This window comes from Sinohyriopsis cumingii, chromosome 1 (assembly GCF_028554795.1).
Source record: "Sinohyriopsis cumingii isolate HCF-2022 chromosome 1, ASM2855479v2, whole genome shotgun sequence".
Taxonomy (NCBI): Eukaryota; Metazoa; Mollusca; class Bivalvia; order Unionida; family Unionidae; genus Sinohyriopsis; species Sinohyriopsis cumingii.
Genome location: NC_142961.1, coordinates 141,458,224 through 141,476,329, shown reverse-complemented (window position 1 = coordinate 141,476,329; position 18,106 = coordinate 141,458,224). Strand labels below are relative to the sequence as shown.

The window sequence follows — 18,106 nt, the reverse complement described above, 5'->3', positions numbered from 1 at the left end:
AAGTGCTTAGTACATATTTTATATATATATATATATATTGGCCATTATTATATTTATTTAGCTATATATAATGTTTTTTTATATATAAAAATATCTAACTACCCTAATTATAAAACCAGTGGACTAGAAAAGACACACACATTGGTTGTTGTTGTTGTAGGGTTTAACGCCATTTTTCAGCACGCAATAGACTATATATGGTAGCCAGTATTAATGGTGGAGGAAGAACTCGAGAAAACCCCGGAAAGAACCACCGACCCACGAGAAGCTACTGGCAAGCTTTCTCACATACCTACATTGGCTGAATCTGAGACTCGAACCCACGCAGACAGAGGTGAGATGGCAGTGATCCGTAACGGAGAGCGCGTTAGACCACTCGGCCACTCGGGTCCCCCACACACATTGGGGGTGGGAGCTTAATGATCAATCAGTCACTGAGTGAAATCATCAACTCTTTCTAATGGATGAAAAATGTGTATCCTACATCACTTCTTTTCTCTTCCATAGGCAGATAAAGTCACACTTGTGCCAAAGCAAAGATGAAAAACTTGTGCCCCATCATGAATGTAGTAGATGCAGTGTGGGGGTTCCTTGTTGAACCAATTAAATCTTGCATGAGGTCACTTTTCAGGTTGGGGCAGTCCTGTTTCATTAGGGTAGGCAGGTCTGAATGTGGGGTGGGTTTTTTGGGACTGGAAGCACATTTTTTTTGTTGGTCTTTATCTGTTGTCCTGTCCCATTCATACGAACTAGTTTGATATCACTATTCTTAAAATACTTGGAGGATTAACAGGAATCTTTACACACACATTGATTTCATGTTCTAGTTGGTCCTAAATGGTAAGGGTGATGCTTGGACTTCAAAAATGGCCACCACAGCAGCCATTTTTTAAAAATTTTGTCATTACTCCACCAGAATGGAAAGTCACTTTGATCAGGTTTTCACCAAGACACGTCATCTTGTGGGTCCTATTTGAAAATTGTTCCTCTCATCTGTTTTATCACTCCTCCTTCTGAATGGATGGTTATATCAACATGGTGTTTTCACTGAAAGACCTTTTGACATCTGCTTGGTCCTAAATAAAAATGGTGCCACTTGCACATCCACTATGGCCACCACAGTTGCCATCTTGTAAAATTTCTGATGGCTGCTTCTAAATGGATGGTCATATCAACATAGGATTTCACTGTAAGGATTCTTTTTATGTCTAGTTGAAAATAGTGGCAGTACGATATCATGTCCATCACAGCAGCTAATTTACAAATCTTGCTATTGCTGAAGAATATCAGATATGGTTTCAACACTCAGCAGGTAAAAGGAAGAAATAGTATTTTCTTGAATTCCTGGCAACTTCTTTCTGCCTGTAAAGCACCAGTCCCTTTGAGGGATTACATAAATTCACAGATTCTTTCGAAGTGTGACAGCTAAAATATAATAGCTTGCCAACTGTCTGTTTGACAGTTCTTCATTATTTTCTATCTTTACTCCAGTATCCTGAAGGGTATCTTGAAGCCCAAGCTCAGAAGGAGGAATCAGGTGATTCCCCAAACACAGGCAAGGGCAAGGACAAAGGCAAGAGGAAAAGGACTGAGGAGGAAGAGGTTGGAAGGGGTAAGTTCATTGCATTGGAAAACTCAGAAAAGCAGAGGACATTTTTTGTTTTCATCTAGGTCATCCATTGCTTTCCAATGCACTTTTGTCAGTTGAGATTTACAATTGAAATGTGGTATAATTGTGTATCATCATCAGGTGTGACATACAATATTGGGGGTGCATTTTATCCAAGATCAAGGTTACAGGTCAGTATGGTACTTTTTTGCACACTTTCCCTACCACTTGGAACTTTGATCTGTTTGAGATTCAGGTTTCCTTTGTTTCTTATTGTTTTGTTTTTACTTTAAGTTCTTTCTAATAGATTGTTTTGATCTGCAACCTGAATACAATCGTTATTAAAATGTTTTGACCTGCAACCTAAATACGATCGTTGTTAAAATGTTTGATCTGTATCCTAAATGCAATCATTAGTACAATGTTCAGGCCAAAACACAAAAATGTTAGAGTAGGTAGGGTTTTTTTTTTTTTTGTTTTTTTTTTTAGCATTATACTGTTATTATAATGCACTTGTGCTTCAAATACTAATCTAAACTAGCTCTTACCATAAGGGATAAAAGTGCTAGGGTCGGGAACGAAAAACAGATGGCTGGCTGACTGGAAACATTTAATTTTTTTGCCTCGGCATATGAGGGAGCTTTTTTGATGCAGTAAATGTTTCTTGTATTTTAAATTTCTTGAAGGAAGTTACCAGTTATTCAAAAATATAGCTTGTGTGCAACCTATTTTTAACCAATACGTGTATTGTCAATGATCCTAGGTGTGTTTTATCATCAAATTACAATTAAACACACCATTTACACTAACAGAGTGGGGCATGATGAAAGAACATATGGATATTTTAAGCATTAGGTAAATCTTAACTGTGGCAGTTTTCTCCTCCACCTCCTTTTTGTTCTTCTCCCCCTTATTTTGTGACAAGAGGGGAACTCCACCTTTAGATAAAGTCCTGGCGGCATCTCTGTAACAAGCATACAGATGCTAGTGGGACATTCAGTTTTGTGGAACACTTGAATTTGTTGACTTGCCAGATGGAACTGTTTTCATGTAGTTGACGTATCTATTAAGCAGTGAAACGTGCCTTAGAAGATGAAGAGTGATGAGTCAGAGATCAAAGATGAAGTGTGATGAGACAGATCATAGGTGAAGTGTGATGAGTCTGAGATCAGAGATGAAGTGTGATGAGTCGGAGATCATAGATGAAGTGTGATGAGTCAGAGATCATAGATGAAGTGTGATGAGTCAGAGATCAAAGATGAAGTGTGATGAGTCAGAGATCATAGATGAAGTGTGATGAGTCAGAGATCAAAGATGAAGTGTGATGAGTCAGAGATCAAAGATGAAGTGTGACGAGTCAGAGATCAGAGATGAAGTGTGATGAGTCAGAGATCAAAGATGCAGTGTGATGAGTCAGAGATCAGAGATGAAGTGTGATGAGTCAGAGATCAAAGATGAAGTGTGATGAGTCAGAGATCAAAGATGAAGTGTGATGAGTCAGAGATCATAGATGAAGTGTGATGAGTCAGAGGTCAGAGATGAAGGGGAATAATCAGTATTCATCATTGGTGAGACTTTCTTATTTTTTATTAATAGACTCTACACCAAAGAAGACCAAGGTGGCTGCCTACAAGATTGGTTCTGAACAGTCAAAGCTGATAAAGGAAGACAAAGCAAACAAAAAGCTTTGGGAAGAGGCATTGTCACATACAAAGGAAGGAGGCCAGGTATTGTATATGTGTTTGTGTAGAATGCAGAGCTACCTGTATATATATGTGTGTGTGTATACAATGCAGATCTACCCAAACAGGGGATACTAGATTGTTGGTGCAGGTCGTCTTCAGACATGTCAAACATTGTGGATCCTGTTATAAGAGCGTTGTGGGTCATCGCTGTTTGCAGTTGGGTGCACACTATAGCAGATTCTATAGGAATACGATCTAACTCCTGGTGATATAGCTTGTATGCATGGATGTACAACCCAGACATTGTAGTCATCATCTTTTACGCAATTTACATTCATGTGTATGTGCATCCAGGAGGAAATGATGGAGGATATTAAAAGTAGATTTTTAATCTCGTTATGAGCCAGTGGCTTTGATGGGATTTTTAGTGTAGTTTTATGTCTTCAAAAATGCTTGCTTTTGCTGTCCTGAAACATTGTATGTGCTGACATTCTGGTTGATACTATATCAGAAATCTTGGCCTAAAGATCCTACACCGCATGAGTTTATGTTGGAACTTGGCATCAGTCAGAATAGTGTCACAATAGTATTTTGTATTGGTTAATCACAAATTTAAGAATAGTATTGATTCCTTCTTCCCAAAAGTTACGTTAAAACAAATGTTTTACTTCTTTTCACCTCAACTAGTCCTAGACCACAAGTGCTTATGAGACAAAACACAGTCTTATTACATGTAATGATTTGATTGATGTACATTAAATATATTGTAATATCAGAAATCCTTAAATTATAGAGAAAAATGAGAAAGAATCAAGTATTCAAACACTGATACTGCTGAAAATGAAAGAAAGAACAAGAAATTATGCTTTAATTGAAAAACATTTAATATTTATTTAAATTGATCTTTCATTACCATCCTTGTGAAAACATGTTTCATCTTATCTGTGTGTGCTTCATCCCTTTGAACGACATGACTCTGAAAAATTAAAACTATCATGAAACACTGTATATCTGGTGTCAGCACTAGTTACTGCAGAGATCATTGAAGCTTGCATTTCACTGATATGTAGACAGAACAACTGAATCAACATCGCAGCAATGAAGTCAGTTGAGACACATGTTTCTTGGGTAAATATGTTTTGCACTTTGATCTGGTGTGTAGTACTCTTTCTCTCTCAAACCGAAGGACTTCTTATGTCTAGTTGACCCCAAATGAAAAAGGTGTCTGTCTGAGCTCTGGTATCATCACCACCTTGGCAGTCATGAAAGTCCAATTATCACTTCAGGTCCAAAATGAAAATGAGAATCTGATGTCCAGTATGACTACCATCTTAAAAATCTTGTTATTAGAACTGGAATTGAATAGATGGTCAATTTGGCAAAGGGTTTTCACTCATTGGCTATAAATGAAAATGGTGATGATATTGCATATAATATTGTGCTTATATTGACATGGGTTTTCACCAATAGATTTCTTATTGTCTGGTAGGACTTATGAAAATGGTATCAGTCTTGATGTCATTATGTCTGTAATGTTGATCATCTAAAATAATGTCCTCTTGTTTAAGACTATCAAATGGTTTCAGTTCTATGCAGTGAAAAGAAAGAAACAATTTTGTCTCGGATTCCTGGAAATTCTTTTAAGCCATTAGGATGTTGGTCTCTTCAGGACTTTTTTTTTCTTTCTTTCTTTTTTCCATCTATTTTATTTTAGTTTTTGTCACAGGGTCCATAGTGGTACCACATTATATTCAGAATGATACAATGAGGGAGACCTGTATTCACTTTTGGATTACATGTGATATTGTAATTTCAGGTGTTGTAATGATTTGGGAGATTATTTCCAGTGGGATTACAACGTAATAATTTGTGTTATAATGAGGGCAAGCTGTGTGTGTGTGTATTTATAATAGGATTAGATACTACAAGAGATGGAAAATCTTGTTATTGCTTCATTATATCCTCGGTAAACTAGACATTACTTATCACAATTTGGTTAATTTTCAAGAGTTATTGTTTTGGTGATCTGCATCTGAAAGCTTATTTTGTCTTGTCTGCAAAAACATGGCAAGACGCAAGTATAACTTTTGGAAGGCTAGTGGCAAAAGCATCATCAGCATAACAATTCTGTGACACCTTGGTGATGGTGGAAATTCTTCATAGGATGTGTGAACAGCCAAGATACCACATGCTGCGTAACTCGTTTCTCAACTAGCAAATTCTTTTAATTTCTGTGTTAAGGATGATTTTTCTTTGAACATTGATGTCTATTTCTACATATCCAGAGATGGTGTGCATTATTATGAAGTGCTCCACGTTTAATATCTATCTTTACATACAAGAGTGGGGAGGGGGAAAGTACCATGTTTTCAGAATAATAGAACAAGTGTTTTAAAATTGATCAGATTTGTGCACGTTACTTTTAGATATGCATTTTATACATATCATTTTTTTTAAAGTCAAGTTTTGTCAAACTGTTTGTCTTTTTCCCCCATTTTTAATCTCAATTTTGCCAGTCCTTGTAATCAGTGTTGCTTGGGGACCATGCAGCTTATTTTTATGACATTTGGTACAAATATTGCCTCACAGACCAGAATGTATCTTGAATGGGTTAAGTCTTTGCTTCAGCTTGGACAAATTTGTGCCCCTTATCAAGCAAATCTTATTCACATGGAAACATGGATGTTGCATGCAATAACTTGAGAACCTTTCAACATACTCAGATGGAATTTGATGTGAACTTTATTTCTTAGCAACAGTGCATGGAAGATACATGTGGATAGAATTGCCCGTTCTTTTTGTCTTCAAAATTATTGGATGCTTAGGAATTACTTTGGCATTAGTCTCTATGTCAGCATACACCCTAGAATAAAGTAATTGTTATTTTATTTTTAGATTAAGTTCATTATTGTCTACTTTGAAAGCTAAATAATGATGGGTAAAGGGCGTCTTGTAAAGGCTAGTTTTGACCAACAATAGGGATGACACTTAGTATGGCTTTTGTAAGTATTGTATTTAATATGCCCAGTATGTTGGTTTTACTTCAGACTGAGATTACATTTTTATATTTTGCAGGCATTTCTTCAGAAGGTAGAAGAACTGTTCAACTGCATTTGTTGCCAGGAGGTTGCATTCAAACCAATTACAACACAGTGTGCTCACAACTTTTGCAAGGTAAATAGTGAAACCTTGTCTCTTAATCAGTGCTTTACATTGTACAAAAATACCAAACATTTTTGTGTGTATTTTAAGAAATGGTGTGTACTAAAAGGTACTAGCTATTTTCATTTAAATTGTACATTTAACTGGTTTGACCTTTTGGAGCAGTAAATCATCACGTATCAATCATTTCCATCATAGCCGAGTTCTTTATGCTTGGAATGATGCTTTTATTTTATTTTTTGATGTTATGAAGTGTAAATTTACCATAAGTGTTGAGAGATATTTACAGCAATTAATATAATCTATTTTGCAAATCCTAGTGCAGATTATAATGGTAGAAACGCTTGTGTAAATGTATCGTTAAAATAGTTTTGCAATTTCAATATTCTAGCTTTAAATTCCCAGGGTGTTTAAAAAATGAAATCTTTTCTCAGTAGAGAGCCCCCATTCTTTCCTCAAAGCTAACTCTTAAGGCAGGTAACAGTTTACTAACTTATGTGGAGTGGGTGGGTGGACGTGTGCTGCTTGCTCTTTCTCTCTCTCTCTCTCTCTCTCTCTCTCTCTCTCTCTCACTTTTTTCTTCTCATGTAATGCATGTTTGTGTTAATGTATATGGTATGGTGTACATCAGGTACAATTCCTGGAAGATTCATAACACCAGTGCCGACAAAAGCATCAGGTCTTCGAATACAAAGTAACAAGTATGCTTTGCACAAGTAGAGATGAGACCCAGTACAAGAATGTATATCCAGTTGTAAAGGATATTTTTTCTTTTGTGGGAATGTAGACATTGTTTCACTTGAAGAGAAAACACAGCATCCTAAATGTTAAGATGTCTAATTTTGCAGTGTGTGTGATCCTTAGGGATTTAAATCGAATTGTGAATATTTAAAAAATAAATATACTTGAAAGCTAAGGAGTGGAACATAGTGTTCAGACATGGAGTTTTATTGTTGTAGACCAAAACATGTTTAAAGATGAAATTGGGGGAGATGACTATTGCCCCCACCCCGCTGCCCCAATGTGCAAGCTCCCATGGGACGTGCCATTTCTCCCTGTGACGTGCCCTATTTTCCCCCAAGTCAAGCCCCCCTTTTCTTATTCTTTGGCTAAACTGCATAATATCTAAAGGTTAGATTTAAATACATAAGCAGTAAAGCCAGTGTGACTAATTAACAGTAGTTAATCCCTATGATTTCATTTATCTTGTGAAAAGGACTGCCCTTCGGACATACTTCAAAGAAACCATGTTCTACTGTGTGTGTGTATATAAGCACCAGCAATTGACTGGCAAATAAATGATGCCCTATTCTGCTGTAACTTATGATGCCTAGGACTTCATTTTGCCAGTTGAAATCTGCAAGTCACAAGTTAACGTACATGTGGCAACTGTTTTGCCCACGTTTTATATCCCACCTTATTTCCTTAGGTTTACCTCTTAAGGCTTGTGAGTTTATTTAAGTCACCAACCCAGGGCCTGTGCCTAAACAAAAATTTCTTTGAGCACTGTTACCCTTTATAATTCATCAAGAATGATTTCAGCTTTTCTTTTTTTCTAGACCTGTCTGCAGAGGTCATTCAAAGCTGGTGTCTACTCATGTCCAGCTTGTAGAACGGATCTGGAGAAGGATTTGAATTCCTGTGAAAATAAAACACTTGGCGAAATTTTGTCCAATTTCTTCCCAGGGTATGAGGCAGGTCGATGAAGAAAGAGTGTATTATCAAACATAAATATTGATCAAAGTGGCATTTGAATTTATTGGAATAGAGTGGAAATGTTAGGGATACTATAATTGAATTGCCCAGGTTGCATCATATTTTAAGGGAGGCTTTTGAGTCGTCGGACACTTGTCGAAGCAGTTAAATAAAATTATTGCACATTTCCTCTAGCCCTACCTTCTGTAGTCCAATTTGTCGATATGAACCATGCGGTTTGTTTTTTTGAATGGAATACATTTTCAATCACAAGATGTGAATTTCATCTTGAGTTTCTAGTGCTTCCACATCTTTTTAATACGTCATTCAGTATTAAAATCTGTACTAGTTTTGTAGATAGTGCCATCAACACATCTACTGTATTTGTGTACAACACTCCAAACTTTGGACGATCTTGATCCAGTTTCTTCCATCACATAATGGACCAGCAGATCATGCTCTGCTTGCTTCATTCTACTAATGGCCGTATGATCACTTGTGAAATGTTGTTAATTATAGTTATGTTGATTTCCTTACACTTCCATTACCAAATCAGGGTTGTTGCATAAAAAGTACCCTGTCACTAATTTGCCCATTTAATAAAAAAAAATTGTATTGATCAAAGATTATCAACTCCTTATCACATGCTATATAGTAGCTTGCTAGTCTTGTCCAACTGCAAAAAAAATAGACCCTTATCTGCTGTTGCATAATGCACTAACAGATTCTACTGGTTACTTCTAACAAGCTGTATATACTCAGATCTGCCTCTGGGTCTGTATTTTGCAGTTGGACATAGGAGTGTTGATGGTACACAATAATTATTTGTCAGTTTTGCAAAACTGACCATCTCCACTGCCATTTAATCACAATTCATAACATTTTAAAAGATTTCGTAATGTATACTTTTCTCTGACCTCATTCTTTCCTTTAAGAGGACTGTTATTGCAAAAATAAAAATTGAATAATACTTTTTCTTTGAATCATTTACTGAAATCACAACTGCATCATTTTTTTTGTACGTGTTCATGGCACCTAATGTGACAGCCATGTCCTTTCAAGCTGTTCAGTACCCATTTGATTTAACAAAAATGGACTATCTTGAGTGAAAATGTGATCAGCCTGTGCGTGATGTGATGGCATTTTACGCTGGTAACAGTGCAGTTAAATAGTGCATTAAAGGCCTTTTGTTTCAATGGCCTGATCATGAAAATGAGAAAGATTTTGTTTGCTTTAGCTGTCAAGAGGTTGGATTGAATTACTGTGCAGGTAGAAACCATATTTTAACTAAAGGTTCATGGGATGGTCTGTTGTTCATCTTTTGTTTGCTATCAAAAGAAATTTATTGCTACTTATGAACTATTTTGATTGCGACGATCTAGATGCACCAGATGAAAAAGATGCCACTTGGACATCCAGTATGGTCCACACAGTGGCCATCTTGACAATTTTGATATTGCCTATTAATTTGGAGATTTTGCTAAAGACTTCTTATGATGCTTACTTGGTCATTAAAAGAAATGGTGCTGATTTGATGGGTGGTTATATTAATATGGGGTTTTCACTATAAGGCTTTTTATGATGTCTGGTTAGTCCTAAATTAAAAAAATTTCCAATATGGCTGCCACAGTGGCCATCTTGAAACTCATTATCACTGCTATACCTGAATTGACGGTCATATCATCATGGGAAATTTGCTAACGATGAATTTAACATCATGTACCACAGCAGTTAATTGAAAATTTTGTTTTTCCTGAAGAATATTGGGAGTGGTTTCAGAACACTGCAGTAAAAAAATAATGAAATGATCTCGGCTTGAATTTCTGTAAATTCTTTTGGGGCCACTAGAGTATCCATCCCTTCTAGGGACTCTTGTTAATGGTACTATACAGTGTGTGAGAAATAAAACAGTTGAAAATGATATAAACAAAGACTGAATATTCAATATTAGATATTTTCCTACGTAATTTATGCATGCATTATATATATCAATAAATTTTTACGAAAATACAATTTACATCTATTAGAGCAACTTCAGCCATTACCGAATAGCAGCAGTTGCCGAGTGTATTCAGCTAATCCCTTTTGCATTTAGAGAAGTCTAAAATATTTATGACCATCAATTGAAGAATAAACATTCCTTGTCTATGCCCATTGAATTGTGTGCTTTCAAGTAACTGCACTTTGCCACTAAAAGATTACAGTACTGTAAAAGATTGCCAACCACAACATGCACTTTTGGGCAAGACATCACGTCCCATGTTATTGACAACAAGGTATATAGTACTGCATGAATAAGTCATTCCCTAAAGTAAGAAACCAGGTCAAAGATGTATGTTGAATTTACACATTGTACTTCATGTCTCCTAGTAATTGTATAGTAAAAATATTTTTTAAATATAATTTCCAAGAAAGCTGAGATTTTTTGGAAGAAAATCCCTATCAAGCTTTTTAAGAGTTTTGAACTTGATATAGACACTTATTTAACACATAATCCGCAGTAGAGTAAATTGAACTTTATAGATAAATCTCTCTGAAGAATAATAAAAGATGTATATTGTTATTTATTTATTTTAATGTGGAGCATTCCATAAAGCTTCTCAGTTATAATTTATTTCAGTCATTTCAAATCAAAATTGGCATCTGAAATTAAAAAGGAAACTGGGATGTTCAAATCTTAAAAATAGATAATCTTATTCAAATCTGACTTCTTTGTCATGGTGTATGTATGATGTATTTAGGACCATTATAGCAATACTGCTATGGTTAGTCCTGGTCACAAATACTTCAACAATAAGTCAGTAATTACTGAATTTCACTTACTGTTAGATCTATGAAATGGTTTTTTTAAATAAAAATTACTGCCATTTGGAAATACCCTCCAGTTGTATTTGTCAAAGACAACCAATTCAGAATTTTCCAACCGTCACATGACATTGATTGGTTCAGTTGCAACTTACCGAATACAATGCAAGACTAGATAACAAATTTAAGTTGATGTATACCATATAGTCCACAGTGTATCTAGTCCTGAATACAAATGCAAGACTTGATATCAAGTGTAAGTAAATGTATACCATATGGTCCACAGGGTATCTAGTGCTGAATACAAATGTAAGACTAGATATCAAGTGTAAGTTGATGTACACCATATAGTCCACAGTGTATCTAGTCCTGAATATAAATGCAAGACTAGATATCAAGTGTAAGTTGATGTATACCATGTGGTCCACAGGGTATCTAGTGCTGAATACAAATGCAAGACTAGATATCAAGTGTAAGTTGATGTATACCATATGGTCCACGGTGTATCTAGTGCTGAATACAAATGTAAAACTAGATATAAAATGTAAGTTGATGTACACCATATGGTCCACAGTGTATCTAGTCCTGAATACAAATGCAAGACTAGATATCAAATGTAAGTTGATGTACACCATATGGTCCACAGCATATCAGGTACTTCTGCACATGGGGCAAAGTGCACTTAACATTCAGAAATAGCTAAAGTTGCTCTAAAGTTGAACCCTTTTATTACAGACCACTCAGGACCCTTAAAATTCCTTTTGTTATATCCATAATTGTTTACATCCATATTATTATATATACATAATGCTTCAACGGGTACACAAATTACCTTCATAATTACTGTAAATTTGTTGTATCCATATTTTTATTAATGGTGTCCTTGACCTCTTTTCTCATGAATACTTCCTAACTCGGATTGCTTCATAAAAAAAGAGAACCACACATTATTGTACAGTGTGACTTTCAGTTGTTTTATATTGTTGAACTCGACTTCAAACTTTAACAAATGAGTGAGCGTTTATTTGCTTTGTTATTATCTGATGACTTGCTTTTTGAAAATTAATTTGTATTAGTGTAGGACAAATGAGTGATGAAATGTTTAACACCTTGTTTAAGCAATTAACAAACGATTCAGTATAATGCTTATTGCAACATTTGAGCTTTTAAAGTGGTTAAAGAAATAGTTTCTGTTCAAATTTTAGTTGCAGTGTCTTGGTAAGAATGAAATTTTATTACACTTGTGGAGAAAAATAGAGAAAAGTTTCAGAGCTTAGTACTTGTAGAAACCTTTTGAATAAAGTGCAACTAGCTTGTTTGTAGATTTAATGTTCATCTTGCAAAGTGCATCATGATATGTATGATCTGTGAATAAAAGCATAGAATGTTTCTAATATAATTAGACTTGAAGAATGATCATAGAGAGTTGTTGTTTAGTTTCTTAATGGATCTAATTGTTTTGAGCTATACTAAAGCTTATGGGATAGCCTGTTGTCTGACTTCGAGTTATCTTTGAGCACAAGTTCTCTACTTCTGAGCTACAATGCCTGGTTATTTCTAAATTAAACTGGCATCCAGCATGGCCACTATGGCAGCCATCTTGAAAATTGTGTTACTGGTGCTGCTTGTAAATGAAACGATATAGTTTTCACCAGAAGACTAAATCTAGTTGGTCCTCTAATGGCAATGTTGTGATCTAAAGATGGCTGCCACAATGACCATATTAAAAATCTTGTCACTGATTTTTTTGAATGGATGGTCATATTGGCATGGGGTTTTCACATAAGATTTCTGATGGTGTCCATGTTGTCCAAAATGAAAATGGGGCTGACCTTACATCCAACATGTGTGCCAAAGTGTCAAGTTTGATAACCTTGACATGAGAATATCCAAGATCGTTTCAACACACACCACTTAAAAAGAAGAAATGGTCTTACCATGAATTCATGAAATTCCTTTCGGGCAGCAGAGGAGTCCCTTTGAGGGAAATTTGTTTGTCATTGTTTTATTCAAATTTTTTATTTTTAAAGTTTATTTGTAATTCTATATTGAAGATAAGTATAGCAGGAAGAGAACTGTTACGCAGTCTCAATTTGTGATAATATACAATTTCAAGTGCTTTCTCATTGAAACGAAACAATGGAATGAATTTCCTCTTGTATGTTGATTAAGTAAGAAAATAACTTATTTAATGCATTTATGTCCATAGCGATGTTCATTTTTAGTATGAAATTTAAAAAACAAGATTGAATAATTGTAACAGTGGAGTGTATTAATATACATGGCTGACATAACACAGGCATAACTTCAAGATCTTGTTATGATCAATTTATGTTAATATCTTAATAGAATTTCTGCTGTAGTGGAATAATGCAAAGAAAGTCCTATTGGGAAATATTTACTAGTGACTGTACAATTTACAGTGTTTTAGACATCAATGCTGGATATATCAAGATCAGTTCAAAATATAACAATAGTTGAAGTGTTGACTGCAGATTCCCATATCATTTAGTGAATACAGTTTCAACATTTGAATGTATTGGCAGTGTTTCTAATTGTTTGGACTTGTTTTAACAATACCTCAGTTTTATATGTAAATGTATGAATTAGCGTATATATATTTTTAATCCATTCTAATTATCTTTATGTTGGAGTGAATGAGTGGTAAATGCATTCCAGGGATGAAAACTCCAAATGTATGAAGCGATTAACATTCTCCATTTTCTCGAAATTTTGAAGAATGATATTTAACTCTTAGTGCTCTTGTTAATGCTAAAACAATAGCTGGATCTAACAGTGGTAGTAGTATAGAAGTGATATTCTTGTCCTTCTTGATTGTATTTGAAAAGCAAAGATTTCACACAGGGATTGACATTTCTCAGAATCTATTCCAGCTGATGGAAACGTTTTTCTTGCCTAACTCAAGTTGAGTTGCCCGTTCTAATACAAAATTAATTTCTAGAGTTGGATCTGCTGCTGGCAGCAGGGGCATCTTAATCTGTGTGTCTGGACAAATTTTTGTCAGCCATGTTATACAAACCAATGAAATTTGGCTGGCATATCCGTCTCCATATATTTATGACCTGATCACATTTCATGCCATTGCAGCAAGTTTTTCAGGGTGGTTTTTTTTTTTGTGTACAGTTTTGTCTTTGATTTGTTTGGTTTTTTTTCTTTATATTTGAGGCCAAGATTAAACTGGACCTATATAAATTACCTGTTTTGCCTCTTAGGTCATTATTCAATTTTACTCGCATTTGTTCACTTTCTGATTTAAATATTTTTGATAGAAATCTTATCACAAATGAGCCTGAGCTAGGCAGATTAATGTATATGTTAAAAACCATTTTAGCACCAGAAATTCCAAATATTTATGGGGGGGGCAGGGGGCACCTTCACATATACTGGCATCTCACCTCAATCAGTTTGGATTAGAGTCGAAGTCTCTGCCAACACGTGTAAGGGAGAAAGCTTTCCAGTAACTTTCTGTGGTTCAGTGGTTGTACCTGGATCCTTCCTTCGCCAGATACACTAGCCATCATGTGCTGGAAAATGGTGGTAAATTCATAATAACAGCAATGAGGGTGGGTGGATTTAGTGTTTTGGTCTGTGTTTGGGGCATAGTGTTTTACAAACACAAATCTAGACATTGTCAGGAATTCTATTATTCTATTTGATTAGTAGAAGTAAATCATGGGGCAAGTGTAAACGTCCTTTTTTTTGTTTAATGCACTCAATACCTCTTTTGAACAATTGACATCCCTGTTGTTGCATTGTGGTTTCACATGGAATCTTGGCACAAGATCCTTTTTTAATAAAAATTCAGCAGATAGAATCCCCCTTTCCCATTTATGTTGTATTGGTATTGAGACTCGATCATGTGACCCATATTAAAGGACAGAATATAATCACGAGAACATAAAGGTGGCCTTTAAAAGCTGGTTTAAATTGGCTTTTAATATGCAAATTTTAAATGTATACATCTATTTTTCACATTAGTGCAATTTTCATCCCTGGCATGATTTTTCTTTTCAGATTGTACAGTAAGTGGTGTTTCTCTTCTTCTTCTTTTTTTTTTTTTTTTTTAACTGAAACAGCAGGTTTATAACTGGGCTTTGTCATTCCAGTAAAAATAATTCCATGGTATACTTGTTTATTTAGTCATTCCTAATCCTTAGTATGTTTCACTGCCAGCTTTTAATTGAGAAAAAAATAAAATAAGTTACTTGCTTCAACTAGATTTTTCCTTTTTCACTTTTTCAAGACTTGCTATGAACATAGAAATGGATGCAGCACTTCACTGTCAGTCCAGATTTGTCCGGCTAGTTACAATTTTTGGGTTACCTACTGTCAGAAAATGGAAGACTTTTTATAGTGGGCAGTAAATCATTTCCATGATCACAGTGGTTGATTAAGCAGAATGCAATCACCGTTAATGTACCTGTTTTCAACCTTAGAATATGGAAAATGTCATGCCATCTCTTTATCCCTGTATAATATGCCCACAGCTGCCAATAATACCATGAATGACCCAGATCTGTTGTCTGGTAACACACTTGCAGACCAGTCTCCCCAACTGTCAACCGTATTGATAACCTAGATCTGTCGTCTGGTAATGCATTTGAAGCCCGGGGCCTCCCCAACTGTCAACAGTATTGATAACCTAGATCTGTTTTCTGGTAATGCACTTGAAGACCAGGATCTCCTCAAATGTCAACAGTATTGATAACCTAGATCTGCCACCAAATCATGCAGATGCAGGCCAAGCTCCACCCAGCTGTTAAGAGCATAGATGAACCAAATTGGCAAATAACATTCTTGAAGGTCATGCTCTTCATTCTACTTTATGACGCAATGACTGACTGCTGCAGCTGCTGCATTACTAAATGGCCAAGCTGGGTCATCTACTCGTCTGGCCTTTTGGTACAGTGTTCTAAATGGAAACTTGCATTAGCTTTACATAAATTGCTCATAGATATTATAGATATCCTGAGGAGTTTTTTGTTGTTGTATAAAGGTGCACCTTGGCAAAAGCTTGATACTGTGACCTAAATTTAATCTCAGTGTTGAAGTATTGTATACCTCAGTATTGAAGTATTTGTTATGGTCATTTTCTAAAGTACAATTAACCACAGTCATGTCACTTGGCATGTGCAGGCTGTGGTCAGCATATTGTATATCAGGGGACATGCGGCCTTGCCAAGCCATATCCTGTGCCCACAAAATGATTAGCATTATAAGGTATCATGAGAGATAGCAAAGGTGGAAGATGGTGCGCCCTTGGGCCATCAAATAAGGCCTCATGTGGTCCTCGGGGTGGTTTGAGTTTGAAACCCCTGTTGTATTATTAAGTATGTGACATGATGCATTATATTTAAAAAAATTTAAACTATTCATCCACTTGGAACTCCAATGATTACATCATAACCTTGGATGTATCTTAAAGATCTCTGTGTGGAACTGCATTGTTGCCATGGTAGCTAATTGGAACACCAGCAGTTTTAGATCACTTTTTGCACTACTTGTAACTGCATAACTGACTAAATAAATTTGTATCCATACTTGACTTAGCAATGCATCCAAGGGTGTGTAAATGTCTGAGGAAATCCTGGTCTTGTAAAACTATTTACATCTTGCTTTTTTTTAATAGTATATTGTTAGCAATACATTGTAGCTACCATTCATTATGTATGTCACATGTGTTTTTAAATTTAGTCTAAAATATTAAATAAAGGAATCTTCTGATTACTGTGTCTCTATTTATTGGAATTGACAAGGAAGATTGTACAAGTTAGTAATTTGTATCCTGCCACTAAAAGTCGAAGTATCCAGATTATGTCCTGTCCATCCATATGCATCAGGAAAGTGTTCAAGATAGACAAGTTAAATTTTATAGGCTTGATTTTATATGTATATGTAGATGATATTAGAAGAGATTTGTTTCCTTTAAGTATTTATATATCTAGTGTTTCTATTTTCAACCTCTTCTCAAAACTCTAGATTCAATTTCAGCCAAACTAGGCACATAGTATCTTGGCTTAAAATCCTTTAAATATGTCAAATGATGCAATTCCATCAAATTCGATTGCCAATACTAAAAATAGGGAAAGAAACTACAATTATATGTTATTTTCTCCAAAAATGTGTAACAGAATTTAAGTGTAATGGAATTCATCTTGGCAGGAAGACCTTTCAGAAACTTTACATATGATGCAGATCTGCCATCAAATACTTGCAAAGTAACTTGGCACAGAAAACCTTTAAATAACTTTTTCAAAACCGCGTGATATAATTTTTTCTACCTCACAAGTCCAGCCCTTCTAGATTACAACTTTATAGCTAAAAAGCTATAAATTATCTGCCCACCTAGGTGGTTGTTACAATGATATCCCCTTGATTGGTGTCAAATCCCATGAATTTTTCTCTTTCTATTTTAATTCATGCCAAGTAGCACACTCAGTAGATAGAAAGGCCTCACAAAATCCATACAAATAGTTCTATGTTAACACCAAAAAAGGAGTTCATCTTTGAAGGGAAGTATACCTCTACAAATTTCCAACTATTCTGTTCTTTCTTTTGTCGATGACTGAGTTTCTGCGTTTTCAGAGTTATCACTTTGCCAACTTTACTCTTTGGTTCCCATGGTACAAACCTGCACAGGTTGCGATGGTGACCCCACATATTGGTATAATCATGTTAATAAGTGTAACTCTGGTGCCTGCATGGGTTGCAATGGTGATCCCTCACATTAATATAATCATATGAAACAAGTTGCGTCATTGTGCAAGACCGTATTTATTCAAGGCAGTCTTTTTTGTAGTTTTTGAAAAGAGAGAAAAGAGGTTCCATGTCAATTGTAATCTGTATTTTCAGTTGCCTGACAATTGCGATCTTCCTAACATACCAGGCCACTACTGTATTCACATTAAAATGTTAATTATATCCATGTCAAAACAGTACACTTAACAGAGAGCGTGTGTATGTGTGTGTGTGTGTGTGTATATATATATATATATATATATATATATATATATATATATATATATATATATATATATATATGAATACGATTTAATGGAGTTAAGTGAAGGCCTTTGTCCAGTTGATATAAAAAAACACCAGTATTTATTGTAATGACAATAAAAGAGTT

The 18,106-nt window shown here is 35.3% G+C and overlaps 1 protein-coding gene across 1 annotated transcript in view; it reads left to right on the top strand.

Annotated features, from left to right (window-relative positions):
• Positions 1 to 16,704, top strand: part of LOC149808032 (E3 ubiquitin-protein ligase UHRF1-like) — a 70,572-nt gene extending 53,868 nt beyond the window's left edge. The window contains exons 13-16 of the mRNA XM_089972827.1: positions 1,492 to 1,612; positions 3,206 to 3,336; positions 6,370 to 6,468; positions 8,016 to 16,704. Coding sequence (XP_089828953.1) covers positions 1,492 to 1,612; positions 3,206 to 3,336; positions 6,370 to 6,468; positions 8,016 to 8,162 — 498 coding nt within the window. The 3' untranslated portion in view covers positions 8,163 to 16,704. The remainder of the gene's footprint in view (positions 1 to 1,491; positions 1,613 to 3,205; positions 3,337 to 6,369; positions 6,469 to 8,015) is intronic.
• The last annotated feature ends 1,402 nt before the right edge of the window (positions 16,705 to 18,106 follow it).